Source organism: Salvia splendens, chromosome 7, assembly GCF_004379255.2.
Source record: "Salvia splendens isolate huo1 chromosome 7, SspV2, whole genome shotgun sequence".
In the NCBI taxonomy this organism is placed as follows: domain Eukaryota; kingdom Viridiplantae; phylum Streptophyta; class Magnoliopsida; order Lamiales; family Lamiaceae; genus Salvia; species Salvia splendens.
The window spans coordinates 440,867-454,186 of NC_056038.1; the positions used below are offsets into that span (position 1 = coordinate 440,867).

At 37.3% G+C, this 13,320-nt stretch overlaps 2 protein-coding genes across 2 annotated transcripts; one reads left to right on the top strand and one right to left on the bottom strand.

The window, feature by feature from the left end:
- Positions 1–517: 517 nt before the first annotated feature.
- LOC121811172 (mediator of RNA polymerase II transcription subunit 17-like) lies at positions 518–4,518 on the bottom strand. Its single transcript, XM_042211972.1, has 8 exons — positions 4,290–4,518; positions 3,991–4,210; positions 3,252–3,365; positions 2,965–3,050; positions 2,448–2,841; positions 1,875–2,339; positions 1,378–1,695; positions 518–1,017 (listed from the first exon to the last, which is right to left on the bottom strand). Exons 1-8 carry the CDS (start codon positions 4,376–4,378, stop codon positions 703–705), a joined length of 2,001 nt encoding a protein of 666 aa, XP_042067906.1. The 5' UTR covers positions 4,379–4,518; the 3' UTR covers positions 518–702.
- A 727-nt stretch (positions 4,519–5,245) lies between these two features.
- LOC121741765 (casein kinase 1-like protein HD16) lies at positions 5,246–11,216 on the top strand. The gene is made up of 16 exons (XM_042134650.1): positions 5,246–5,932; positions 6,507–6,638; positions 6,720–6,793; positions 6,870–6,939; positions 7,032–7,087; positions 7,173–7,244; positions 8,015–8,109; positions 8,208–8,274; positions 8,354–8,483; positions 8,560–8,778; positions 8,875–9,017; positions 9,100–9,274; positions 9,436–9,526; positions 10,183–10,340; positions 10,443–10,631; positions 10,716–11,216. Exons 1-16 carry the CDS (start codon positions 5,528–5,530, stop codon positions 10,773–10,775), a joined length of 2,136 nt encoding a protein of 711 aa, XP_041990584.1. The 5' UTR covers positions 5,246–5,527; the 3' UTR covers positions 10,776–11,216.
- Positions 11,217–13,320: the final 2,104 nt, after the last annotated feature.

Sequence of the window (13,320 nt, forward strand, 5' to 3'; positions counted from 1 at the left end):
ATATTATGATTCTTTTAAAAATATAAAACATAAAAAAAAACAATAAGCCATGAAAAAGTGCTAAACCACTCATTCTCAAATGGAGTACCAAGCAAAGAATTAAATAAAGTAAAGCTTTGTTAATATGCGTATATGGGTATGCTATTTACGGCAGTACTAGGACTTTTCTACCGGTATTTTCATAATGTTTTTTAATAATATTAATTTTTTTGTACTAGGGAAAGTGATGTTAAAATGAAATAAATAATACTACAGCCTATTTTAGATAAGACAAAGCACACATTTTCTAGAATTATTCTATTTGTGATTTTTCATTGCCATGTTCTTGTTCTAGTAAATAGAAGCATGGGTTCATCCAATGCACAATTTTTAGAAAAAAAGCGAAGAAATATCATAGTATCACCAAAGACGAAGACCAAACTATACATAAATTATCACCAAACTGTAATACTTGAATAAAAAAGTGAAGAATAAAGCTGTAATGAAGCATATTATACCGTTTTGTTTGCCTGTCACGTCCATATGCTCTCACGTTTAGTGCATGTCACTCACTAAAAGCTAAAAATATATGAGGAAATATTAAACCCATTTGTCACGTTTAGTACTTTACAGATACATGTCTGATGCCTATTCCTACTTACATTTTACTATAACACACAAATTTTAAATAAATCGAAAATTCGTTTGTAAACGACCAAATTCTCAATAGCTGCATAAGTTCAGAAAATCCAACAATGTGGAATGCAAGAGATCAAGAGGCAAATAGCCTAAGAACTTCCTGCTCTGTGACTCGAAATAGGACATGTCTGAACGAAGCTTGTGTTCCTCGGTGAGGCCATCGTCTATCGTGAGCCACCAAGAGATGCAACCTTGGGTATCATCAGGGTCTACATGTGCCACCAGTCGAGCTATTTCGCCCTGCTCCAGCTCGAACGCCAGTGATAAGAAGTCTCTGTTTGCTTTTATGCCGACTGCGAGAGCTTCCTCATGCAGCCACTGGATGATTTGGCTAGCAACCTATAAAAGGATTTTGCCAACATTACAACATACATAGATAGCCATATAAGAGTTATTGTACATCTACTTGCCACGCCATAACTTCTAGAACAGTGTCACGTATGAAGAAAGTTTTGTGTATGAATTCGTAAAAGCACCATTTGCAACTCAAAAACATGTTCTATAGTTCACGTTAAAAAGAGGATAGTGACCATTGTCATATATGATTTGAGTCTATACTACAGAGCAGATTGTGCAATGTGCAAGAACAAACAAGTTGAAACGGTTCTAGGTTTCCCTTAGCTTTGTGTGAGACACATTGCAAAAATATTACGATAACAGAAAGTAGGCACTAAATATTTTCAGATGCCATTCACATACCTGCTGAATAAGTATTATAGGAAGATCTGCCAAGTCACAGTCGTATCCATTAATAGAGCTGACAGCTTCAGATTTTCCTTTGAAAAGACCTAGAATATTAGGAGCACCTTCACCATGTACGCTAAAGGAATCATCAATCACCACAACCTTAGTCCAGAACTGGGATCTTACGACCTTCCCGCTGCCAGTGCCGGGTCTCTGAATTTGGCTAGCAGCATGAATGATGGATTCAGGAATCTTCATTGAAAGTGTCCATGAAGATGTCCGAGAGTGCCAGGTTGGATGAGAAAATAATTGGACGTACGGTGTCCGTTGAACCTTCGAGTGCATAAAATACACTTAGTCAGTCTGTGCATAAGAACTTAATCCAGATTAAATAAAAAAAATTATAATTATTGATGGTCGATGGATGATCGGTTTTAGTAAATTTAAGAGTAGAATTTATGTTATTTGGGATTTATAATGTCAAGTTGTCAAGAACGAGATGCAGAACATACCAGATTTTCCAGCATACACAAGACCTTATTTGAGAATATTCTGTGAGCAAGAGACATGCAGAAATGCCCTAGTATGCTAGAATTGTCCTTAGCTGGCTGGCCAGGAACTTGACTCTTTCGTAAAGGCATGGCTTTGGATTTTGCTCTGACAAACACATACTCATGAAATAATTGTCGCAAATAAATCTCAAAACCAAGTTGTCTTGGGACCCTTGATCTCTCTGCTTTATCAATAGCTTTTCCATAATCTTGTTCGCCAAATGATTCCACATCCACATTTGAAGTTTCTACAGTGTTTACTTCCGATGCACTACTTATTTGCTGATCATCTTGACTGGATGAGACGAGTGAAAGGGAAACAGATGCTCCTTCACCAATGCTTAGGCGCAAATAATTTTCTTTTATGCCAGTCAGGTTCACATGCAATGAAGGATTACATGCTTCGCGGTTTACCAAATCAAACACCTGAAATACATTATTTTAATAAAAAAATTAATATAAAAACTGATGGAATTATATTTTAGCACAGCCTAATAGTACGATATAATGAGATATACATAAAAGGATATATACCTGCTCATCATGTATTGCTCGATGAACTTCACGTAAGGTTAAATGCATTTCCCTCACACGTTCTTCATCCGTTGCATGTTCCTTCACAGGCATAGGGGAAGAACCATTTGATTCTTCTTGCGTCTTTGTCTCACCAGGTCTTGTCAACTTATAAGAAGGATTGAGTCCAAGAAACTGAAACTGAAACTGAAGAGAGTGGCATGACTCACGGGGTACATTCACGGTGAGCATTCCAGCTGCATCATGCTCAACGGGAATTGTAGACATGGAAGATGGACGAAATACAGAAGCCAAATCATATAATGAACTGTCAAATAAATCAATATAGAAGCCTTCATTGCCAGAGGCAGCTGCAACCAATCGATGTCGTTTAATTTTCCAATTTTGCTGCAATCTGTCATCCATTAGAAAATGCAATTTTTTTAGGGAGGAGGAAAAAAGAGATTTCCACTAGCTTTATGTAAATCACACACTGGGAGAACAGAAACATAGGCTTCTTCAAGCATTTAGTAATTACCTAATGAGGGCCCCATAAAATCTAGCCTCTCTTGCTACTTGTTCCTCCAGTGCTTTGGCAGATTGCTTTAAATATTTTCCAAGACCCTGCAGTGTAACATAAGACCTTAACCATACTGCACCATAGCATTAATGTGCAAAAACTATTTGCATCAAAGCACAAACATGCACATAGCTTACAAGAAAGAAAAAAGATTTATGAAAGTTAGAGGTCATTAGTAAAGTCCTGCAAAGTAATTCATGTATGAGTCGTATGACAAAGACAACAACTTAGGTAGACATAAGTACCCGGAAACACTGTAGCTTGGTTGCTGTAGACACAGCAAGGTCAGATAGATGTTCATTCGGCAAAGGCTTTGGCCGTGTCATTCCTGCAACTGTTACAGCATCATTGGCTTCTACCTGTGTAAATCACATTAGAGTTCTTACAATCTTTATAGGTTCTAAGCCCTTTGTGCCAATGCCTTGTATGAATGGCGTTGTTTCAAATACAAGAAAAGAAAGAAGTTTGTGAAGGAAAAGGAAGCATCCGAAAATTAAGCAGAATGAAAAGGCAATAGGGTGGAAACTTATTACTTCGGGTTCCCCCAGAAGGCTTGGATGGTTTAAACAGGTAGTTCATCACCATCATATAACCATAAATCTCTAAGACTGTAACTAGTTGAGCAAGCACACAAAAATCCTAGGCCTCTGCTCAAGCTGCCGGCCAAAATCAAACTAATAGGTCAGCTGGAACAGGCTAAAACGAAGATAAATCATCACCAGCATATCATACAACCATAAATCTAGACAGCATCATGATTTGGAACTCTAGGAGTGACCTTTATTAGCAAGACATTAGTCTTGGCATATGTATTCCCACAGTTAAATTCAAGATAAGTAAGACATAGATGCAGAGATGCTCTATAAAAGAACAACTTCAATTGAGCCTCTGTATAACTAACAAGGCTACTCCACAGAATTACATGTCATATACACATTAGATATAGAAACGAGCAATAAAAAGGAAGGGATTAAAACTCTTTACCGTATTAATGAGATCAATTATGACGGAGAGCTCTTGGTGAGCTAGCTGCAGATTCTCCACTAAGCTCTGCCATTGCCATTGCTGCTGACTGGATGTTGCACCATCCTTGGCACTCGCACCTTCACTCTTCCGCTTCTTGCTGGGATCCTCTCTTTCCACTGCCCAGGCGAAGTCTATCCTCCTCACCAAGTTCACTCTCTTTTCATCATACCCCACATCCCTGCCACACACACACACACCAATATCACGTCAATCCATCTGAATTGAGATTTTTTACATAGTGTGAAAAGTGAACTGACGTTGGGAAGTGTTCGAAGCCATTTTCCTCGATGGCATCCAGCCGTTTGATTGGAAGCTTGTCTAGTGAAATTTCAAGATCCCCGTCCATTATTCTTGTCTAGATTTCCAATCAATAATCCCCCGCGCAATTGAATCATATAATAGAAGCCAGAAGGTGGCGGCGCCGGTGACGAGGGGGCGTTGATTTAGCCGGAGTCTTGGAGATGGAATGGAATGCCGAATAGGGCTTTTTTTTCCTTCACATTTTAAATTTTAATTTAATTAATTATTTTTAAAATTTTAAAATTGGGCCGGTTTATAATGATTAGTTGGGCCGGATTTTGGTGATTGGGCTGAAATTGAGTTAAAATAATGCACAGTTGTGTTTTTCAGAGTGGGAATGTCATTAAAACATTGTGTGAAGTGGATTATTGATTTGTAATTGCTTATAGTTAATATTACTCCATATTTTTAATTACTCTATCAATGTGGTAATGTGATACTTATATTAGAAGATAAATATTCTAGGTCCTAGTGTATCTTTATACTAAAGTTTATAAATATAAAATTGATAACCAAGAGTTTGGCCATAACGGGTTGCGGGTTAATCTGGTGCGGGCTAATCGGGTTTTAATTTTATCGAGCTAGAAATTTCCAGCCATAACCTTATAAATTTGGCGGGCTATTCGGGCTACACTGCCGTCCCGAACCAAGGCTATACAAGTTCTATTATCTCTTGAATATACAAATTATAAATTGATTAAATTAATTAAAAAGTATAAAGGAAAATATTCAAAATAAAGTAGAAAATAAATATTGATTGGAAATAGAGTATGGTAATTGTGCGAAAAAGTGAATATTAGTACTATATTACTACCAAACTTTGTTGTGTTATTTTCTTTCGAATGACCAATAGGCAAAAGCAAGAAAAGTATGGCATAATTTAGATGAGTTATACTATTTCTATGTAGGAAGAAATAATCGGTGAAATAAACACAACAATTTGAGGCCACAGCCACTGTCTCTTTCATATCCCCAAATCCAATTGCTCGAGCTCAAGCTCAACCCTAATTTTTTCATATCACTACTCCACAAACCCTCACTCGAGCTCACCTCGATCGCCGATCTTCCTATAGGCGATCCTTCCTCATCTTATCCCTCCGATTTCCGCCGTAGCTCACAGCTCACTGGTTCGATCTCGGAGTTGATGACGAAGAAGTCGCCGATTTCACGACGGAGTTGATGGACGGCCACAGATATGCCTCAACTGCGTAGCGGAGCGCGCAGAGGCCGCCGACCCGCTGTCGCAGCTCCCGCTCCCGAACGGAACAAGGGGAAAGCCGCTCGAGCTGACAAGGAAACCGTGCCAGCTGCTGGGAAACGAGCTGCAGGGAATAGAGTCGACGCCGCCGCCGCAGGTGGTGCTGATAAGGAGAAGGAGGTTTTGGTGAGGGATTGTGGTGGTGGTGGTGGAGAGGCACATGTTGATGCTGCTGTGAAGGAAACGACGTCGTTGAAGGTTGGGGAGGATAATAATAACAAATTAGAGGAGGTGGGAGAAGACGTGGGAGAGAAGAAGATGGATGAGGGTGATAGTGGCGGTAACGGAAGTAAGGGGTTGGGTGCCGAGGATGAAGGAAGCACTACTCCTATTCCTGAAAGGGTTCGTTAATTTCATTCTTAATTTTATTTTCAAATGTTTGATGATTCTATAATATGTACTCCATTAAGATAAAACAGCATGTTGGTTTTTTATGCTTATAATCGCTGTCTTAAGTGGTTGTGTTTTATGTTATTAGGAGTTTATTTTCGGGTTGCATGCTAGAGATTTGGTGTATGGTGGATTAGTGAACCAAAGATTTGAGTTTTAGTTTACTTCTTACATGGTTAGCAGCTGAAAGGTGTGAACTGATTGAGTTGTACCCATGAATGCGTATACATTGTATTTCTGTTTTTAAGTATTTTTTAGATAAAAAAAATACTACTACTATAAAAGTATAAATTTCAAATATTATAGGAAGTTTCTACTCTTTAGCTTCTTAGGGAGTTTACCTCAAGTGAATTAATGATAGACATATGAAAATTTTCTCATATACTATAAGGAAGTTACTTCTGTCTGAAGAAGTTTGCTCATTTAATTTTGTTTCCTCTAAGAATCTGACAGAAAGCTGATAGAGGCATATAGCTTATACATGTCATATTCAGCTTACGGTTTCAATTTTCTCTCTTGGCAACAGGTCCAGGTTGGTGGTTCTCCAGCTTATCGAATTGATAAGAAACTAGGGAAAGGTGGATTCGGCCAAGTTTATGTAGGCCGGAGAATCAACCCCCCAAACCCAAATGAAAGAAATGGCCCAGGAGCTGTAGAGGTACATACTTGTTCCCTGTTATTGGCAGCTTTGGCCTCAGTCTCTGCAAAGAATATCTCTCTCAGTTTTATCTCTGTTCAGGTTGCTCTGAAATTTGAGCACCGTAGCAGCAAAGGCTGTAACTATGGACCACCTTATGAATGGCAAGTTTACAGGTGAGTTTTGTATAAGTTCCTATGTCTCTGTTAAATTTTGCAAAATATGAACTTAGTTTTCTGCATTCTTCCATAGTGCTCTTGGTGGTAGTCACGGCATACCCCGTGTGCATTACAAAGGACGTCAGAGTGATTACTATATTATGGTATGTGCCTGAAACTCAGAATTTTTTCCACTTGTTCACACACATATATATCTTTTCTTTGCTGGTATGAAGATTTTCTTTGTACTTTGTAGGTAATGGATATGCTAGGTCCTAGTTTATGGGATGTCTGGAACAACAATTCAAATACGTGAGTCAACAATTTCAACAGAGTTATTTTTGCTTTCTGGTTTACTTTACAGTCTTTCACCTAACATTTAAATGACACTTTGCAGAATGTCAATTGAAATGGTGGCATGTATTGCCATTGAAGCCATATCCATTTTGGAAAAGTTACATTCTAGAGGGTAAATATTCAACAATATTTGCAATTGTGGAATTCTTTGATGCACAATCTTAGATATTTGATTTACCAGTAATGTTAATATGGGCATAGTTGATTGGAGACTAGTGAATCTGCTATTATATTCTATCGGGAGTATAAACGATGCTACTACACATTCACACTTCAGTTCAATCACTTACACTTACTAAGTTACTTGCATGTGTTTGTTTTTGTGATTAGTCCTGAATCTGAGTTGAACTATAGCTGTATGTATGCTATGTTGCTGGCATTTGAGCATCCTACCAACTGTTACTGAATCACATTACCTAAGTTGAGGCTCTTGGATAACTTACAAGAGCTAGAGCTGTAAATGAGCTAAACTGTTCATGAGCTATAAGGACGTCAATCTTGTTGGGACTCAAAGATGACTGTATTTGGGTTATGTTTTTCAGCAAGCTAGATATTTTAAACTCTAACTTGGCTCTGTAAAAATTGACTGTAGCTCAAACTTTCTGATATTCAGTTTGGTGCAGTTCAACTATGCCCCTAGCAAGAACCTTAGTGTGGGAAGTCAATTGAATTGAATATGTGACATTAAGTGTCTCCACTTCAGTCAGATCTGACCTTTTGAAATCTATACAAGAGATCTGTGTTTTGGGCCATTGTTTCTTTTTTCGTCTTGCCTTCAGTTCAATTATTTTGGTTGTAGTCCCTGGTTGTTGTTGTTTTTCTTTTTTTCCTTTCTATCTCTATCAAACCTTTTCTTTTCTTTAATTGCCTCAATACCTGCAGATATGTGCATGGGGATGTAAAGCCAGAAAACTTTTTGCTTGGTACACCTGGAACTGCTGATGAGAAAAAACTTTTTTTGGTTGATCTTGGATTGGGTAATATACATGCTCTGCTTCTTCTATTTCTTTTATAGTAATACTTATGATTATAACAATAGCTACTCTTAACAACATTTTCCTGTTAAAAATTGCAGCTGTTCGGTGGCGTGATAACTCAACTGGTCTTCATGTTGATTATGATCAACGACCTGATGTATTCAGGTAAAGTTATGACCATTTGTAGTTCTTCATTATCTTTTTGGTTTAGTTCTCTTGTAACCTGAGTTTCTGGTTGATGCAGAGGAACTGTGCGGTATGCTAGTGTGCATGCTCATCTGGGAAGGACCGGTAGCCGTAGGGATGACCTGGAATCCCTTGCTTATACCCTCATTTTTCTTCTTCGAGGTCGCCTTCCTTGGCAAGGTTATCAGGTTAGTAATTGTGGATGTGACATGTGTGTTCATTAGGAGCATTTCACTCTTGATGCTTACTTTATCTCCTATATAGGGTGAGAATAAAGGATTTCTGGTGTGCAAAAAGAAGATGGGAACTTCTCCAGAAGCCCTTTGTTGTTTCTGTCCTGCGCCTTTTAAACAGTTTGTTGAGTTCGTTGTTAACTTGAAGTTTGATGAAGAGCCCAATTATGCAAAATACATATCCCTTTTTGATGGGATTATTGGTCCAAATCCGGACATCAGGCCAATCAACACTGAAGGTGCTCGAAAGGTATATTATTATTTTACTATTTTACAAGTTGTGTCTGTAAATTGGCTGCATTCATAGAAAATTTCCTTAATTAAACATATTTTTTACAATGTGAAGCTTGTATATCAAGTCGGACAGAAGAGAGGAAGGCTTATGATGGACGACGATGATGATGAGCAGCCAAAGAAGAAAGTCCGCATGGGAATGCCTGCTACACAGTGGATTAGTGTGTACAATGCTCGAAGACCAATGAAGCAAAGGTATCATCATGGTAACTCTATTGAGTTTCTTCTAGGATTTTTTGGAGGAAGGGTGCAAGTTAACCCTGCATTTCTCTCGTAGATATCATTACAATGTGGCAGATTTAAGATTGGACCAGCATATTGAGAAAGGAAATGAAGATGAACTTTACATTAGCAGTGTTGCCTCTTGTTCAAATCTATGGGCCTTAATTATGGATGCAGGAACCGGTTTTAGTGATCAAGTCTATGAACTTTCACCTCATTTCCTTCATAAGGTATCAAATCTCTAGCATGCCATACTTAGTGAGTCTTGATATGGCATTCCAGAAACTTGAGTGTCATATCAGTTGATTAAATTCTAACGAGGCTTAATCTCTTGTAGAGCATGATGTGTGTAGGCAGTGTATCTTATTACTTTTTGCTTTATCAACTGCAGGAATGGATCATGGAACAATGGGAGAAAAATTACTACATAAGTGCCATAGCAGGGGCTAATAATGGGAGCTCATTAATAGTCATGTCTAAGGGTTAGTGTTGCAATTCAAGGGCTGGAGTTCTAATTTTGTACTCCCTTTGTTCCGCAGTAGTTGACTCATTTTGCCATTTTGGTACTTTCCATGGTAGTGGAGTCATTTCTAATTTTAGAAATAATTAGGGATTTTAATTAAGCACCCCCTTATTAGTTTAATCATAAGTTTATTAATTAAAAAGGGCGATTAAGTTTATTAAGCACCCTCTTATTACCCTTTTAATTAAGTTTAGAGGACGATTTCTCACCCCCCTCTTTCTTTCCACCGTCGCCACTGAAACCATAATTTCTGACTGCCCTCCAGAAATCGCACCCCTTCTCTCTTCCTCCATCTCGTGTCTCCATCCCCAACCCGATTTTCAAACATAAATTTGAAAATTGAATAAATATGATAATTTAATTTAATAAACTGAAAAAATTAATATATTATGTAAATTTGGATAGTTACATACAACAAAAGACATTCATTTAAAAAAACAAATTGAAAATAAAACCATCCTATCACTTTATCTACTTTATTACCAAACCCACTTAACACACTAAACATCCCTTTTTTATTCTTCGTGCTGAAAAGAAATGCCTCCACTACCGTGGAACGGAGGGAGTACATGTTTCAGATAATGTTTTGAAATGGGATTGCTTTCCGAGATGCAGGTACCCCATATCTGCAGCAGTCATATAAAGTTAGTGAGTCATTTCCATTCAAGTGGATCAACAAGAAATGGAGAGAAGGTTTTTACGTTACTGCCATGGCTACAGCTGGAACTAGATGGGCAATTGTTATGTCTCGTGGGGCAGGTTTTTCTGATCAGGTATAATTTTATAGTTTCAGTGATGGCTGTTGTTATGTACTGATCCAAAGTACAGGAATAGAGGATTTGCACTATTTGCTTCAATTTATGTTTCTTTTTCAGGTTGTCGAGTTGGACTTTCTATATCCAAGTGAAGGTATTCATAGGAGGTGGGATTCTGGCTATCGCATCACATCCACTGCAGCAACATGGGATCAAACTGCCCTTGTTCTTAGCAATCCACGACGGAAACCTTCAGATGAAACACAAGAGACACTTCGGACTTCTGCTTTCCCAAGCACACATGTTAAGGTAGATTTTGTTTAAATCACCTTTCATGTTATTTTACCTTGTTTTCCATACTTCATTCTTACAGTTTCTGATTGTCACTTTCAGGAGAAATGGGCAAAAAATCTTTACATAGCATCGGTGTGCTATGGGAGAACTGTATCTTGATGTCTCGTAATTTTGTTGGAGGAGGCTACTGGAAGATGAAGTCCTCTCTGATCAAACTCAATTGTTATTTTCGTAATCAGAGGAAGGGGAGATCTTTGGTCTGTGGTCAAGCTGACTCGTGTCGCTCTAAGGACCTGATTTGTGCTTACTATTGCCATTGACATATAGGAGCCTGTGTAAAACCTCTGCACCGGACTGTGATTATGTCTAAATGCTTTAGGAAAGTGTTAGAACTCCGGCAAGTGTAATTCGATCATTCCTTAATGTTTGTATAGTGATGGAAATTGAATGTTTGATGACAGTATTCAGCAGGTGTGTCTGTATTAGCAGTGCTTGTATATGTAAAATCAGGTTTTGCAACCCATGGATATGTTCTATTAAATGTACTTGTCTCCTCATTATTTGTAACTATATTTCATATCATTTGACATGTTTCTTTAACATACTTCTCTACTCAAACTTGTGAATATTTTCTCAGGAAGTTATTTTGACTTAGTTATTATATCAACTGGGTTTAAGATACATCTTGATCTTTCTCTATTTGTACATGTCACTCTGCTAGGCTGTTTTTTTGTTCGTGCTGGATTATGTCGTCCTCCTAAGTATAGGTGGTTTGGTATTCCTTTCTCTCTTCTGGTGTATAAATCTGTGCTGCTATCTTCTGGTCATTTTAGTTGGATGTTAGGCAGAGAACGGTCATAGGAATTGCTGTTTTTGTGCTTTTTGTCCTGCAGATATCTCCATTTATGTTCGAGGGCTGGATCGGGATTCATGAACATGCATGGTTGGAGGTATTATACTCTCCACTGTACCATATTCATACATTGTCAGGTTCATATTGATGCATATCTGTTTATAGCAGGGCAAGAATTGTATCAAAACTTTGAAGTAGGATTGCAGTTTGTCTCTCGGTTTTCTCTTTGATGCACCATTCTGCTGCTATTTCAAGTTTCGAATGATCAGACAGATGGTGAAAGGAACTACCGTTGCCTGTGAGTCTGCGTTTCCTTATTTATTTTAATTGGCTCAACTGCATTGACATGCTCATGGTAGAAGACATGAACGGAAATTTATGTTTTTGTTATGGTTTTTGGGATTACACCTTAATTTTGTTTAGAGTTGTCAAGTATGTGTAATAGTATATGTATGAGAGGAAATTTTTCAGTCAATTAGCATAATAGCCTTTTTATCTGAATATTTTCACTTTGCTTGTGCTTTTATCCCCTTAGAGCATCTTCAAGGAGGGAAGGTATATAGAAAAGGTATATCATATATTTACCTCCTTAAAAAGTGTTAAGTGATTGATTGTAGCATCTATTGTTGAGCTTAATCGAGCTCATTGGTTTGCTGGTGTGAAGGATCGATGCATGGACTGTGGACTGATCTGAGCCGTTAGATGTAGATTAGTGAGATGATGTAATCTTAGCCGTTAGATTTTAGTTGAGCAGCTGAGATATGAGTTAGCTAACAGAAGACTCATTGTATTCTACACAATCTGTAATCCTGTTTTCTCTCTCCCAAAATTGAATAAGATTTCCTTTCCTTGATCTTGTGTTCTTCAGATTTCTTGCTTTCAATTCTTGTTCATCACAAAAAGTAAAATATACCTTTCTAGAAAATAACATATTCCAAAGGAAAAAGGTATATACTATATAGAAAGGTAAATTATTTTTTTAAAATAAAATAAGTATACAAAATGCATTAAAAAATATAAAGTGTAATACATTTTCAAATACCTTTCTCCTTGGAGAATAGTTTTTCATGAAAAGAAGGTAAATATGGAAGTTATAAGATTTTACCTTTCCATCAATGGAAAGGTAAAGATACATCTTTAAAATGGGAAAAAATATAATACCTTCTCAAATACCTCTCCCCTTGGAGAGGCTCTTACAATGAATAATAAAATCTAAAGTATGATATAGTATCCATTAGAAAGAAAACTACTAAAGCGGTACTACTAATGGAAATCAGACATAAATCTGATTGCCTTGCAGTTTCGCTTTAAGAATCTAATGCCTTTAATCAGTATATATTTTATAAATATACTTGAAAAGATTATTCCAAAAATGGAAAATCTTGAAATGGGTAGAATATGAGCTTTGAATGTTGGATGTGATGGTGTCAATGGTGAGTTTCTTACAATTCTACTCCATTAATTTAAATTTTTGCTGTTTGTTTTTCTATCAATGAATATTCGTTCAGTTTGCATGATATGCCAAGAAATGGCATTAATTATGGGCAATACAGCTGTTTGGTTTACTAGACTCATTTCTGGAAGGCCCGAGTATTGTCAACCGGCCCGCACTATTCCTCTTATAAAATGTGTTTTTGAATTCTTGGATGGAAGGTGGTTTTTAATTCTGTTCTTGAAAGACACACCCAAAAATGAAGCTAAACTTACTAATATACCCCTTCATCTATTTCTATTGGGCGCAGATTTTGGGGCATTTAAAAAATTTAAATGACAATTTAGTCAAAGTCTACAAAATGGCAATTTCATTTATTACCACAGAAGGAAATTTTTTGTCAAAACTAAGTCCAAACC

Coding starts and splice junctions, on each gene's coding strand:
- LOC121811172 (XM_042211972.1), bottom strand. CDS start 4,378: ATGGACGGGGATCTTGAAATTTCACTAGACAAGCTTCCAATCAAACGG. Junction 2,842..2,964: donor TTTTATGGGGCCCTCATTAG/GTAATTACTAAA, acceptor AATGGATGACAG/ATTGCAGCAAAATTGGAAAA. Junction 1,018..1,377: donor CTATAATACTTATTCAGCAG/GTATGTGAATGG, acceptor ATCCTTTTATAG/GTTGCTAGCCAAATCATCCA.
- LOC121741765 (XM_042134650.1), top strand. CDS start 5,528: ATGCCTCAACTGCGTAGCGGAGCGCGCAGAGGCCGCCGACCCGCTGTC. Junction 5,933..6,506: donor CTACTCCTATTCCTGAAAGG/GTTCGTTAATTT, acceptor TCTTGGCAACAG/GTCCAGGTTGGTGGTTCTCC. Junction 7,088..7,172: donor TGGAACAACAATTCAAATAC/GTGAGTCAACAA, acceptor GACACTTTGCAG/AATGTCAATTGAAATGGTGG.